The 14,931-nt window shown below is 68.2% G+C and overlaps 1 protein-coding gene across 1 annotated transcript in view; it reads left to right on the plus strand.

The window, feature by feature from the left end:
• The window catches only part of CEP170B (centrosomal protein 170B), a gene marked incomplete in the record, with an annotated part of 25,037 nt that extends 12,038 nt beyond the window's left edge, over positions 1-12,999 (plus strand). Inside the window, 15 exon segments of the mRNA XM_018066313.1 lie at positions 675-733; positions 1,954-2,092; positions 2,639-2,743; positions 2,866-3,342; positions 3,575-4,293; positions 4,372-4,542; positions 5,014-5,104; positions 5,258-6,994; positions 8,094-8,370; positions 9,677-9,836; positions 10,060-10,203; positions 10,296-10,384; positions 10,719-10,812; positions 10,967-11,018; positions 11,176-12,999. Of these exon segments, the coding sequence (XP_017921802.1) occupies positions 675-733; positions 1,954-2,092; positions 2,639-2,743; positions 2,866-3,342; positions 3,575-4,293; positions 4,372-4,542; positions 5,014-5,104; positions 5,258-6,994; positions 8,094-8,370; positions 9,677-9,836; positions 10,060-10,203; positions 10,296-10,384; positions 10,719-10,812; positions 10,967-11,018; positions 11,176-11,411 (4,550 nt within the window).

Raw genomic sequence — 14,931 nt, forward strand, 5'->3', positions numbered from 1 at the left:
GTTGCCCTGTTATCCTGGAAGCAGGTGGGGGCCCCTTGGTCCCAGCCAGGGCCCAGGGGGTTAGAGGCAGCAGGATGAACCTGGGGCAGGGCTCCGGCCTGGCCGTGGGAACCTCCTTCCACTCGCCAGCCCACCAGTGTGTGCCCACACAGGCCTGAAGAATGAGCTTTCGTGGGACCCAGGGTCCCGTGTTGCTGGGGGACCCTAGGAGTGACTTCTGTACTCAGAATGTGGGGGGTGGGGCGACCCTTACGCGTGGCAGGAGTGCAGCCCGTCCCCTGCCCCCCCAATCCTTGATGCCCCCACTGAGCCCTCCGAACCTGTGGAGCCTTGGGAGGCCAGGGCCTCCCAGGGTGGTCTGGGATGGGAGCTGGAGCAGGAGGCGTGTGGCCTGTCTTCCGGGGCCCCCTGGGGTCCTGGGCTGTGCGTGGGGAGGAGGGGGTTCCCTGCAGCCCTCAGGCACGTGGGTGCTATGACCCGGGCCAGCACGGCCCGCAGGCGTCCCCTGCAGTGTGGACACGTGCCCGGGACAGGATGGGTGTGCGGGGGCGAGCCTGCTGGCCTCCACCCTCATGCCTGCGTGCCCTCCTCGTCCACCGTGCTGGCAGCGGAGGGTGCCGTCCGCGGGCCCGGCCCGCCCTTGCTGATGCCCATGCTCCTTAACGCGTTGCCACATCCCAACATGTACGTGCTGGAGCGTGTGCAGCACCGCGTCCCGGAGGAGGCGCTAAGGGTCAGTGCTGCGCGCCGGGCCCCGCCCCCAGTCCCCCCTTCCCGCTGCTCGTCCCCCAGGCCTCTTGGCTGCCTGGCCCGGCTGCGGTGCTGTGAGTCAGCCTGGTCTGGCCTGCTCCACCGGATGGCCTGGTCTGGCCAGAGGGGAGTAGCCACCCCCTGGGTGACACAGCCACAGAGGAGGGTGTGGCTGGAGCCTGAGAGGAGATTTCTGGGCCCAGACGGAGAGGGGGTCAGGAAGAGGACCCACCCTCCTGGCATCTGGGGCACCAGGAGGACCCTCCTCCTGGGTGGGGGCAGGCAGGGAAGGGTAGCCAGGGGCCGGCAGGGGGCAGCCTTGGGGAAGGTCCTGGGTGGGGACGCCCTCAGGCACACTTCCGTCAGCTGGGGCTGGGGTATGGGGGTCACAGCAGGTGGAGCCCCCACTTTCCCCTTGCTCAGCTGTGCGGGTGTCAAGGAGTGGACTCGGGACTCTGTGCACAGCCCCACCCAGGAGCCCCAAGACAGGAGTGGGGGGAGGCTCACTCCCATTTTCTGAAGGAACTGTGGGCAGTGCAGGGAGGGTGGGTGGCCCACCCAGAGGCCCACGGCCAGTGAGGGGCAGGGCCCAGTGAGCCTGGCTCCGACCACCACGGAGCTCAGCTGGGGGTGGGGGGACCAGGCACGCAGGCACGACCCAGGCATGTGTACACACACACACGCACACACACACACACACACACACACACACACACGGCCAGTGAGGGGGCAGGGGCCCCAGTGAGCCCGGCACATGTGTACACACGCACGCACACGCACACGGCCAGTGAGGGGCAGGGGCCCCAGTGAGCCCGGCACATGTGTGCACACGCACCCACACGCACACACGCACACGCACACGCATGGGCACCAGCAGGCACTGCCGCCCACCTCCCATGGCTCTTGGGAGTGGACCCCACCCATCTCTCGAGGGGCCTGTGGGTGGTGGTCCCCCTCTGACGGCTGCTGCCCACTCCCTCCCGGAAGCTTGTGGACCCCCAGCGTCGAGCTGTGTGGCCCGGGCAGGTCTCAGGTGCCTGCCCATTGCGGGGTGGTGAGGGAGACCTTCTCTGTGGGGCCGGGCGAGGCGGGGCTCTCCTGGGAAGGGGTGGCCTGGGGGCGGGGCTGACCTCAGGGCGGGGCTGACCTCGGCAGGCTGGGGCGAGCCCGCCCCTCACGCCTCACCCCAGCTGCTTCCCACAGCACGAAAAGTACACCAGCCAACTGCAGGTGAGCGTCAAGACCCCCGTGCCTAGGAGGGCTGAGGCTGTGCCCGAACAGGTGCCCTACTGCGAGGCCTCGACCCCCAGGCCAGAGCGGGGGGACCGGAGACCAGGACCAGGTAGGACGGCGGTGCTGCGGGGCAGGGCTCCCGTCCTGAGCCCTCACCAGGAGCTGGCCTTTGACCCCCACCCCTGACGACCCCGCCCGTGTGTGCCTTCCTTCCTGCGCCCCCATAGGCATGCCTGTCCACTCACCCCGTCAACACTTGCTCTGCCCCCCGTGTGCCCCAGCACCCATGTGGTCCAGTCAGACTGCAGGGGACCTCAGCTCCCGGCTCACTCATTTGTGGCCAGGACCAGAGCAGGGCCTGGGAGAGGCCAGCCCTGAGCAGGCCTGATGGATGGCCCATCAGGCAGAGGGCCGGGGCTGGGGACAGGCCTCCCCGAACAGCTGCTCTGCGGACAGGCTCTCACCGCCACCGCGGGTGCAGAAACGGGGCTCAGGATGGTTCGTGGCTGGCGAGGGTCTGGGTGACTGCAGGTCCGAGCTGGGAGGCACAATGCCAGGGCCCCCCGCAGACCCCAGCATCTTCCCCAGCTACAGGTCTCCCCTCCTGTTGGTGATGGGGCCATGTGACCCAGGGTCAAACTCTCTCCCTCTGCAGAGGCGGCCACCTACCGCACCCCCCTGTATGGGCAGCCCTCCTGGTGGGGGGAAGATGATGGGGGCAGCCTGCCTGAGGACCGGCGCCAGGACGAGCCGTGCCCTGGTGAGCCCTGGGGGGCAGTCTGGGCCCAGGGTGCTTTCTCGGCCATGAGGGAGGGCCGGTGGGGTGGCGGTGGAGCTGTTGGTGCCGCCTGTGGTCCTGAGCCCACGTCCCTCCCATCCCAGAGCGGCCCAAGGACCTGGCTCAGCAGGATGGCGATCTCACGGGGACACCGGCCGGCTTCCGGGCCCCCTCGGAGCCTCAGATTTACTCCTTCCGGCGGGAGCCCAGCTACTTCGAGATCCCCACCAAGGAGGCGCCCCCCCCGCGGCCTCCAGAGGTGCCGGTGCATGAGGCGCCCACCAGGGATGCGGAGCCCAGCGGGGGCGGGGCGGCCCCCGTGCAGAGCCACGCCTGCTTTACCATCGAGTTTGATGACTGCAGCCCCGGCAAGCTGAAGATCAAGGACCACGTCACCAAGTTCCTGCGCCAGCGGCGGCCCCCAGGCAAGGAGGCCACGCCTGTGGAGGTGGTCTCCGCCGAGACCAAGGTGGCCGACTGGCTGGTGCAGAATGACCCAAGTCTGCTGCCCCGGGCCGGCCCCGGCGATGACCGGCACAGCACCAAGAGTGACCTGCAGGTGCACACGCGCACCCTGAAGGGTGAGCGCGCGGCCGCCTGCCCTGGCCACCGGGCCTCGTCCCCCCGGTGCGTCTGCCTGTCCTGGGAGCTGCCCGCCCGTGCGGGGCTGTCCCGCGTGTTCTTGCTGCTCCTCTGGACTGTGTGTACAGGGCTCCCCGGGGTGGGTAGGGGGGCGCCGTGTTCCTCCTCTGGGACCGCAGGGGTCCTGTGTGCCTTTCCCTCCGTCCCACCTGGTGGGTCCCCCCTCCACAGGTCACAAGCACGAGGATGGTACCCAGAGCGACTCGGAGGACCCCCTGGCCAAGGTGGCTGGGGCCCCCGGGGTCCCAGCGGAGGCCAGTGGGGAGCAGGCGCGGCTGCAGAGACAGATCAAGCGGGACCCCCAGGAGCTGCTGCACAACCAGCAGGCCTTCGTCATTGAGTTCTTTGATGAGGACACGCCCCGAAAGAAGCGGTCCCAGTCCTTCACGCACACGCCCCCCGGGGACCCCCGGCTCGACCGGCGCCGTGGCCCTGGGCCGGCCGACAGGGACCGCCCGGCTGCCCCGGCCTCGGCCCGTGGGACCGGCAGCAGTTCGGGGCCGCAGCGGGCCGGCTCGCTCAAGCGGGAGAAGACGGAGGAGCGGCTGGGCAGCCCCTCACCAGCCGCCCGGGCCCCCGCCCGCCCCTTTGGCAGCGTGGGGCGTCGCTCCCGCTTGGCCCAGGACTTCGCGGCCCAGGGTCTGCGGGACAGCTCCCCGGCAGCCCGGCCGGGCCCCGAGAAAGCGCCCCCCACGCTGCCCGCGCCCCTGACGCCCCGTGGGGCCAGCCCCGCAGCCCCCTCACCTCCACCGCCCCCGCCCGCCGACCCCCAGGTGACGAAGGCCCGCAAGCACGAGGAGGACGACAGCCTCAGCGACGCAGGGACCTACACCATCGAGACGGAAGCGCAGGACCAGGAGGTGGAGGAGGCCCGCAAGATGATTGACCAGGTGCCGTGCGGGGAGCGGGGCTGCGGGGCCCGGCCTGGGCACAGGCTCTGACCGCGGCCCGCCTGTCCCTCCCTGCAGGTCTTTGGGGTCCTCGAGTCTCCCGAACTCTCCAGAGCGTCCTCGGCCGCCTTCCGCCCAGTCATTAGAGGGGACGGAGAGGAGCTTGGAGATGGGGCTGCCCAGCGAATGGCCCTGCTGCAGGAGTTTGCCTCCCGGCCCACGGGCATGACCCCCCAGGTGGAGCTGCAGGTGTGGGGCTGAGCCCAGACGCTGCCCGGGGAGGAACTGGGCAGGGAGAGGGCAGCACCTGGCCGAGGTCCCGGGCACTGGGTCCCTGGTCCTGGTCCTGCCCAAGCTGCGGGCTCCAGGCTCCAGTGCCCACCAGGGCTGAGAGGTCCAGGCCTGGGGCCCTGAGTCAAGTTGGGTGCCTGGGTGCACGTGTCCCCGGGGCAGGGCTTGGCTGAGTCTAAGGGACACAGCAGAGCCTGCCTGCTGACCTCTGGGCCACTGGGCCAGGTTGAGATGTGGGCGGTCGGGTCAGGGTCCTGCGAGGACCACAGGGGGCCTCCCAGCTGCTTCTCTGGGGGAACGGGGGGCAGGCACGGGGAAGGTGTGGGGCCCCGATGTCACGCTGGGATGCTTCACCCTCCACCGCCTCTGGACCTCCCCATGTTGCTCCAGCCTCTCCCCGCCTCACGCCCTTCTGCCTTCCCCTCCTAGGGCCTCGTGGTACCAGGCTCCCCCGGGGGTCAGAAGTGGGTGTCCCGCTGGGCCAGCCTGGCCGACAGCTACTCAGACCCAGGCCTGTCAGGTAAGTGGCTCCAGCATTGCAGCGGCAAGAGGGTGGCCTCAGGCCACCGACTGGACGGGTGGGCGCACGTTGCCGCCGGAGGAGGGCCGGCCCCCTGTGTGCTCGGGGGCCTGTGGGCAGCATCCACTCCAGCTGGCCCCCTTGTCTCTGCAGAGGACGGCCCCGGGCGCAGAGCCGCGGAGCTGGAGGGGATCCCGCCAGTGCGGCCACGGCGGCTGCTCCCGCAGCTGCCTAGCGACAGAGCGGACAGCCCCGCTGGCCCTGAGGTGGCCAGGAGGAGTGGTCCCGGGCCCCCGGAGGTGGGCGGCGAACAGGCCGGCCTCCTCGTGAGCCAGGAGGACCTGGAGCCTGACAGCCTCAGTGATGCCAGCGGCTCCGACGGTGGGCGGGGCCCCGAGCCGGGCAGGGGCCCCCAGGAGGAAAGGCGCAGGAGTCCCCAGGAAGGGCCGGTGTGGACAAGGGGCCGGCGCTCGCCGAGGGGCCCTGCGGAGCCGGCGCCCCCCCCTTTCTTCATCGGCGACCCGAGCGCAGAGGCAGCCCTCCCCAGGAAGGCCCCTGCGGCTCTGGGGCAGGTGGAGGGCCCGGGGCGGGCCCAGCCCAGCGCCCCTGCCCCCGACCACGATGGCACGTACGTCAGCACCAGCGGGAGGATGGTCATCCAGCTGCAGACGACGGGGAAGCCCCCAGAGCTCCAGGGCCCTGCCCCAGCACCCCCCAAGGAGGCCTTGGCATTCGTCCGGCAGGAAAGCTTCACCAAGGAGCCGGCCAGCGGCCCCGCGGCGCCTGGCCAGCTGCCCCAGATCCCCAGCCACCCCCTCCTGCAGGACCTGGCTGCGGCCCGGGCTGCACGCGTGGACCTTCACTCTCAGGACACCCACCTGATCTTAAAGGAGACTGAGACAGCGCTGGCCGCCTTGGAGGCCCGACTGCTCTCCAAGTCCCTGGAGGAGCCAGAGGGGGAGGTGGGCAGCGCCCCTGGGCCGCCGGAGGACTCCTTGTCCGGGGACTCTGACGTGGACACAGCCAGCACTGTCAGCCTGCTCAGTGGCAAGAACGGGCCCAGCCCAACCGGCTCCCAGCCCACGGGGCTGCAGAAGGAGAAGCCGCCATCCCCGTCAGCAGCACAGGACCTGGGGGGCGTCAGCCTGAGCAGCGCCCGCGAGCGGCTCTCGGAGAAGCAGCGTCGCCCTCTGGGACCAGTGGATGCGGGCCCCGGAGAGCTGGCAAGACGCCTGGCCGCACGGCGTGGCCACGGCCCCCGGGGGTCCCCAGACTGGCCTGCCGAGGACCGCGGCTCCAGCCTCGCACACCCGCCCAGCGCTGACACAGTCACTTCTGACCACGAAACCCCTGGGGCCACGGGGGCAGCTCGGCCCGGGACGCGCCGGAAACCCATGGCCCCACCGCCGCCGACCGCCGCTGCCCGGGAGGAGCAAGGCCGAGGCCCGGCCGGCATCCAGAAGGCGCAGCAGACACTGACCCGCTCCAATAGCCTGTCCACCCCGCGGGCCACACGGGCCTCCCGGCTGAGGCGGGCCCGGCTGGGGGATGCCTCGGACACGGAGGCGGCAGATGGCGAACGGGCCCCCCCGGCCACCCCGGAGCCCGCGGGGCGGCCGGCAGCCGAGCAGGCCAAGAAGCTGTCCCGCCTGGACATCCTGGCCATGCCCCGGAAGCGGGCCGGCTCCTTCACAGGGCCCAGTGACTCAGAGGCGGCCCCCGCCCGCGCCGGCTTCTCGGGCCGCAGCGTCGAGCTGTACTGCCCCGGACGCAAGCCCGCCATGATGGCCGAGGCTCGGCCCGCTGCCAGGAAGGCTGCCAGCACTGCCGCGGCCCCCCGCCAGCCCTTCAGCCGGGCCCGCCCAGGAAGCGCCCGATGCTCGTCACCCAGTGAGTGCCAGGAGTGGGCGGGTGGTCCTGGGCTTGGTCGGCGCGGGCGGTGTGTCTGCAGCTTGCTGCGCAGCAGCCTGGCCACAGGTGTCGGGCCCAGTGTGGCCCTGGAGGAGCCCCCTTCCCATCAGCAGATGCTTGGGCCCCCAGCTGGGTGTGCAGGGCGATGGGCCCCCCGCCGACCCGGCCGTCCTGAGCACGCAGGAAGCCCTGGCCGTCTCCTGAGTGGCGGGGCCCGCAGGGGGAGGGCCAGGTCCACCCGCTCCCTCCTGGGGTGTGGACCCCACGGCTGCAGTGGGGAGGGCTGGCCACCGTGGCCCCGGAGCTGGCCTCCTGCCAGCATGGACCCCCGCCTGCAGGGCCTGACCGTCCTGAGCGAACTGGTTGGAGGCGTCGGGTCTGCTGTTTCTTCACTGCCCAGCCCTGGCCCCGCCAGTGCCCGCCTGCCAACTTAGAGCCCCTCCTGCCTGCGGGTCTGCTGGGGGCCGAGGCGGCGGTGGCTGGCCGGGGGTGAGGGACCAGGTGGGGCCAGGATGGCTGCGGGCTGGGGGCCACACCTGCTTGGCCCCCGCCCTCCTGGTTCTGTGCTTGTATGCGGCTGCCTCGGGGGCTCAGTGCCCGGGTGGCGAAGGATGGGGGCCTACGATGGATGGATGGGCTGGCAGGTGTAAGGGGGCCTGCAGCAGCTGAGCTTGGGATCCGACCAGAGGCTGTGTGAGGCCACCCACGCGGTCCAGCCCAAGGCCACGGCTTATCTGTGTGGAGAGGTTTACCCTCACCTAGGGTGTCTGTGGGCACCGCTTCTCTGCTGCCGAGGGCACTGGTTCCCATCTGGTGGGCACAGACCCACCCCCCAGACCGAATACGGCCTGTGCCCACTGCTGACCAGCCGCCACCCTGGGCTGCTTCGCAAGGGCCCTTGGACGCACCCGGCTGCCCATCCAGGCACGTGCCTCTGAGCCGGCGGGGGTTTGCTGGCGCTTCAGCCGAAGGGCTTCCGGGTGCAGGGGCGCCAGCTGCAGCTCGGCTCGCCCTGCCGCCCCGGGCCCTCGCCCGGAGGCCTGGGGGCAGCCGCGGTGCTGAATGCTGCTGTGTTCTGGTCTTGCTTCTGGAACCAACTCGCTCACCCGAGACGCGCGCCGCCGGCAGCAGGGCTCCGACTGCACGTCCACCTCCGAGGAGGAGTGCGGCTCCCGCCATGGCTCCCCTAAGCACGCTCGCCCCCACGCCTCAGCAGCCACGCAGACTCCGCGGGCTGGCGGCTCCGGCCGGGCGCGGCCCAGGGCCCCTGGCCTCCGGGACACGGATGACGAGGATGAAGAGCCTGATCCCTACAGTTTCATTGTGCAGACGGCCGAGATTGCGGAGATTGCCAGGTGAGGGGTGCCTCTCCTTGGGACTGGCTGGGGGTTCAGAAATGCCAGTCAAGTGGGTGGGCAGCTGGGAGTCGGGTGGGTGGATGACGGGTAGATGGGTGATGGATGTTTGGAAGGACGGATGGATGGATGATAGATCGTTGCGTGGGTCATTGGATGATGGATGGTGGATGGATGGTGGATGGTGGATGGTGGATAAATGAATTGATGGAGGGCGGACAGTTGGGGGGGTGGGTGAACGGATGAATGATGGATGTTTAGGTGGATGGATGATGGTTGGGTGGACAGGTGAATTGACGGAGGGTGGACAGTTGGGTGGATGGGTGGAGGGATGGGTGGGAGGTGGGTGGTTGGATGGGTGGTGGGTGGTGGGTGGTTGGATGGATGGGTGCAGATCTGCCCATAAGGGTGTGGGGAGGAACCTTGGGCACAAGGAGGGTCTTCACAACCGTTTTATTGAAGATGGGTCCCTGCGTGCAGTCGCTCAGTGGAGGGTGCCTCCCAGTCAGGCGCTGAGAGGACAGTGCAGAGGTGCCAGAGGGACAGAGTGGCCTTTGACTGGGCAGCAGTCACTGCTGTGCCGGCCACTGAGAGTGGACGCATCTGGAGGTCTGCTGGGGGTGCCCTGGGCAGAGCCGGTCCTCAGTGGGTGGACCTGGTCTCTGGGGTGACCTTGATGTTGAGGGACTGTGGGGGCCAGAGGCCAGAGCCCCTCCGCTGGGAGAGACGGGAGCGATGGTGGACAGCGGCTTGGCCGGGGGCTTGAGCAGTGCCAGGCGCAGTATCCAGGGCAGAGGTGCGGCTCCAGCCCGGGGTCTTGCGGGCAGCCAGGGGCAGGGAGCTGGTCCCCAGCGGGCCCCGAGCCGTTCCCTCCTCGGGGCAGAGGAACGAGGGGTTCGGCTGGTGCCAGGGGCTGTGACTTGGCCTGCTGTCCTGTGGGGAGGTCCCTGGCCTCTCTGGGCCAGCCTGACCCTGACCCTTATTGGCAACCCCACCTCTGTGTCCCTTGGAGCAGGACCCGTGTGGTCCCGGTGGCCACAGGAGAGGGGGACGTGGCCGGGGCCTGGAGGTGTCTCTGCCCGCCTCTCCCCGAGGTGCCCAGCAGGGCCCTGTCTCTCTGCCGATACTAGTGCCAAAGTCTCTGTGCCCCGCCCCTCACCCGGCGGCCACCTCCTGGTGGGGCCTCCTGCCCCCGCCTGGGGGACCGAGTCCCCCCCGCCCCCCGGCTCCTGTCCCCAGCGGCCCCCCCATGGGGCCGGACTGGGAGGAGCCCACAGGGACCCGCCTTCCCTCCCGCCGGCTGCAGGCTGAGCCAGACACTGGTGAAGGACGTGGCCACCCTGGCCCGTGAGATCCACGACGTGGCTGGCGATGGTGACTCTCCAGGCTCCCCGGGGCCCGCCCGCAGCCCCTCCCTCAACAACGTGCCCAGCACCCCTGCCTCCACCATCTCTGCCCGCGAGGAGGTGAGCCTGGCCCTTGGCGGCCCCTTCCACGCCCCTCGTAGGCAGGGCTTAGGGGTGGTGGCTGGGAGCCCTCAACAGGGACCCTCACTGCCCTGAGATGGCCAGGTCCAGAACCGGCCTTCCTGGGGGAGGGGAGGTGGGGACCCTGAGCAAGTGGCGCTGTGGTCTGTTCTGCCCGTGGCGCGGTGGGCACGGGCCACTCCCCTGCTCCCCTCCTCTGCAGCTGGTGCAGCGCATTCCTGAGGCCAGCCTCAACTTCCAGAAGGTGCCGCCCGGCTCCCTGGGCCCTCGGGACCTGGACCAGAACATGAATGACCGCGGCGAGGATGCCATGGCCAACAAGATCCGGCCCCGGAACCGCGAGGAGGCAGGAGCCCGCACCCAGGGGAACCCCTTGGGGCGTGGAGGGGCGGGCCCCCTGGGGGAGCAGGTGCCGCGCTGACGCCCGGGTCCCCACAGGTGATCTGTGATAACCTCATGCTGAACCCGGTGTCCCAGCTGTCCCAGGCCATCCGCGAGAACACGGAGCACCTCGCTGAGAAGATGAAGTGAGTCATCCCACGGTCCCACGCCTCCCCAGGAGGGGCCAGGGAGCCACTGCTGCTTGGTGGGCGCCCGGCCTGGGCCCCGGACATGGGTTCAGACACGCGCCTGTGAGCCACGACCGAGCTGGGCGTCTGCAGACACAGGCCCCCAAGCAGCACGGAGAGAGGACGCTGCTGCCACCAGCCCGGGTCCTGCTCCGGGCCGCAGTTTCCCCTCGTGGCCGGTGGGGGATGGCGTGGGCCTCCCTGTGGCTGGCGGGGTGGCCTGGGAGGGCCTGTGCGGGGCCCCGTGGTCACCATCCTCTGCTTGCTCCCGCCCCCACCCCTCCGGGGACAGGATCCTCTTCCAGAATTCAGGGCGAGCGTGGGAGGACTTGGAGGCCAGGATCAATGCCGAGAATGAGGTGCCCATCCTGAAGACGTCCAACAAGGTGAGGGCCCCCCGCCCCCCAGCCCGCTTGGCTCCAGGGAGACCAGGGGAAGTCACCGAAGCCCAGGACCCCAGCTCCTCCCCAGCCCCTGTCCCTGGGGAAGGGTGAGGCTGGGCAGTTCGGCTCCACCTCCTCTTTGCTCTCCCGCTTCTAGGAGATCAGCTCCATCCTCAAGGAGCTGAGGCGCGTGCAGAAGCAGCTGGAAGGTGGGTGAAGCCCCGACCTGGGGGGGCAGGAGGGCTGCCAGGGGCCTCGGTGGGGCCTGACCCACACCCATGGCTAACTGGTTGGAAGGACCCCCGGAGGGTGGGCCCGGTGGCCGGGCAGGGCCTCTGAGCGGCCTGACGCTCCACACCCCCCCAGTCATCAATGCCATCGTGGATCCCAGCGGGAACCTGGACCTGCTGACCGGAAGCCGCGGCCCTGTGGGCTCGGCCCAGCTCGGGAGAGCCCGGCCCGCCGCCCCGGGCCTGTGTTCGCCCTCCTCGGCCCTGCCGCCCCGGAGCTTCCCACAGCGGACGAGCTGCGGGACCCCTGGCCTCCCCGACACCCCCTTCCGCCCTGACTTCCTCCCGGACGCCGAGAAGTTCCTGATCTAGGCGGCGGGGCCTCCCCTCCACTCCACCCACTGCTGTGGCCTCCTCCGGCTCGGACAGGTCACCACGAAGACCCCTACACGTGCCATAACCCCGTGAGTGGGTGCCCAGGCCCCCTCCTCAGCTCCCCCTGCCTCCCCCCCCCACCCGCCCTGCTGGCCTCCTGGCCCAGCCCCTGCTGCGGCCGCCGCCAAGGGCCAGCACCCTGCTGTGTCTCAGCGCCCCTCCATCCCCGTCGTCGTGTCTTTAGCTTCAAGGAAGGAGCCGTTGCGCCGTCGCAGCCGCGGCCCTCCCCGGCCTGGAAGGGCCCCGTCCCCCTCGTGGGCTGGGGGACGCCCGATTCCCGCCGGGCCCTCCGTGCTGGCCGGGACCAGCTGGGGGCGGAGGGGCTGGGCAGTGCGGGCTCTCAGTGCCAAACACAGGGCCAGGGGCCAGGCGTGCCCCGTGATGCCCTGGCTCTCGGAGTGGGCAGCGTGCGGGCTGGGCTGGGCAGACGCCAGTGGCCCAGGCAGGGGTGCAGCCCACGGGGACATCTGGGGCAGGGACCCCGCTGCTGCGAGCCTTTGGTGCCAACGCAACTGCCAGACTAGTGTGTGGGCCAGGTGGCCACGCACAGACACGCACACGCCAGGAGCACGTCCACGCTCACGGCAGGCCCAGGCTCGCCCAGGGAGGGGCGGCCGGCCCTGCCCCGGGCTCCCGGGGTTCAGGCGGACCACCCGGTGAGGCGAACAGTTGACCAAAGTGGCCAGAACCCCGGGCTTCCAGAAGCTCCCTGGACTGCATGCCCCCCCCGTCCTCTGGACGCTGTGGGCATTAACTGGGTGCCCCTCAGGCCTCCGTGCGCTGTGGGGTGGGGGGTGGGTGGGTGGGGGCAGCCCCCCCCCAGGAACCGTTCATTTCTCAGGATCCTCTCAGCTGGGAACGAGCCAGGCAGCAGAGCGCGGCCCCTCCTTCCTGGGGGGGCTGGTGTGTCTGGAGCCTCTAAGCCAAAGAGCCCATTGGCTGTGGCGGGTGGGCATGCGGCTGCCCCGCCAGGACCATCCTGGAGTGGGGGTGCGCCCGCCCCGCCTGGCGTGTGCACTAATGTTGGTGGCGAGCTGGGGTGGGGGTGCTGGGGGCGGGACCCCAGGCCAGCGCGTGCAGGTCTGGGCTGCAGGGGGCGATGCGTGTCTGTGTTTCCGTCTCGCTGACATGGCGCCCAGTGCCCAGGCCCTGTGCCCTTCCCCGACGTGCACGTGTGTGAGTGCAGTGGGGCCCCCGCCCGGCCCCGCCGCGAGCCTGCTGTGTCCGCACGGAGGAGGTGCTAGTCCTGGTGCCCCCCGCCCCGCATGCCCACACGGCTGTCCCCCGGAAGCGGGCAGTGGCCGTCCGCCCCCCCGCCCCCCGTGGTGACCACAGTGTTCTGTCACGGCCCACGCTCCTCTCCTCCTCCACCCTGGGATCAGTAACTTATTTGTCTGGCTTCTTGGAGGCATCTCTGTGCGTTTGTCCTCAGGTGGTCTTATGGATGTCTTTCAGAAAATAGTTATTTTATATGACTCGTCATGGAACATGTTCTAATAAACCATTCTCCTGTCGTGCGGCAGCATGCTGGTGTCCGGCACCGCGGCCTCGTTTCTCCAGCGGTGGTGTTTGGGGAGGGAGGGGGCCCCCTGCAACCCGGGAGGTTCATGCCAGGGTCTCCCTTTCTGGCCTGCTGCTGTTGCTGCTGCTGCGCCGCTTCAGTCGTGTCCAACTCTGTGCAACCCCACCAGGCTCCTCCGTCCCTGGGATTCTCCAGGCAAGAACACTGGAGTGGGTTGCCATTGCCTTCTCCAATGCATGCTAAGTCACTTCAGTCGTGTCCAACTCTGTGCGACCCTGTGGACAGCAGCCCTCCAGGCTCCCCCGTCCCTGGGATTCTCCAGGCAAGAACACAGGAGTGGGTGCCTTTTCCTTCTCCCTTCATGGTCTGGAAAATCCGTTTTGACGCGCAAGTCAGGTGCACTGCAGTGCAGAGACGCTGCCACCAGAGGGCGACCTAGGCGAGAAAGCAAAGCTGGGGAATGTCTGAGGTTTGCTTTGGAAAAAACGCTATTCAAGCCATTCAGTGACGCAGCGTCCAAGGGCGCCCTCCACACGGGCGCTGCCTGTAGACAGAGCCCAGGAGGGACGCAGGCCCTGGGTGCTGGGCGTCTGCTGCTCCCAATCCGTCCCCCTTTTATGGCTCAGGTGGCTATCTGACCTTACTTGCTGACCCTCCCGCCCAGGAGCGATATGTGCCCACCTACAGGGAGGACACGGGCAAAAGGAATAAGGTGACCAGAGCAAGCATCCTCGAGGCCGCTCGGGGCAGTGGCCATCCTCCAGGAGGCACTTGACCTCAGCAGGTCCCCAGCCTGCTCCGTCCCCGCGAGGCAGCCCCAGCGTCGGCTCTTGGTCTTGCAGCCCCTGCGCCCTTATCGGCACAGGAGCCTCTGGTGTGTGTCCCCTCCTGGACTGCCTTTTTTGTGTCTGAGGCCACTTTCCAGAAGACCTCCATTTTGTTTGTTTTCAATGGCGTTTTCCTCTGACGAGATCTCTCCAGTCCTTAGATGTGGGGTCAGGGGTAAAAATGTTTTTCTTTTGTCTCTCCCTTCCCCCCGAGCTTTAAGGGTCTCCGTAGGCGGCTGCTGTCTTCTGGCACTTAGGAAACATCCTTCCATTGTCTTCTGGGTCTCGTTGCTTTTGTGCAGGAATCAAGCATCCCTTTCGCCCCTTTCTGGTGGCGTCTTTCTTCCTATTTCAGATTTTCCTTGGTCATTCATTTTCCAGTGGTTTGACTACAGTGTGCTCAGGAGTTGATTGTGCTTATCTGTGCCGGGAGTTGTGAAACTTCTGAGAGGGTCTCAGCTTGTCTGGCTTCCATCGCTTTCGGGAAAGCCTCGTCCGTTCTTCAGAGCCTGATCTGCCCCGTTTCCAGTCTTCGTTTCCTGGACTCTGTCTGTGAGTCCCTAAGGCCTTTACACCGTGTTCTGTGTCTCTCGCGCTTTTGTATATTTCCTGTGCGCTTCAGTCTTTCATTTCTTCTGCCCTAAATTACAGTTCAGATGCCCCAGGTGGCACCAGTGGTCAAGAACCCACCCGCCAATGCAGGAGACAGGAGACGTGGGTTCTGTCCCTGAGTCGGGAAGATCCCCTGGAGGAGGGAATGGCGATGTTCTTGCCTGGAGAATCCCATGGACAGAGCAGCCGGGTGGGCTACAGTTCATGGGGTCGCAAAGCGTCGGACGCGCCTGAAGTGGCTGATCACAGATTGCAGTTCCGTCCTCTCTTCATCTCTGTCCAGCTGCCCAGTGGCCCATCTCTTACACGATTTAGGTATTTTATTTTTAGCTCTATAATTTGTTTGATTTGTTAAAAAAAAATTATTTCACATCGCTAGGTAAAAATTGCTGACTTGTCATTTATTGTTCTGAACATATGAGTCGTATTGAACACAGAGGTTGTATCCAGTAGCTTCAGAACCTGGATCCCCTGCTTTTGTGCTTGGTTCCGTTTC

The sequence above is a fragment of the Capra hircus genome, chromosome 21, assembly GCF_001704415.2.
Source record: "Capra hircus breed San Clemente chromosome 21, ASM170441v1, whole genome shotgun sequence".
Lineage (NCBI taxonomy): Eukaryota > Metazoa > Chordata > Mammalia > Artiodactyla > Bovidae > Capra > Capra hircus.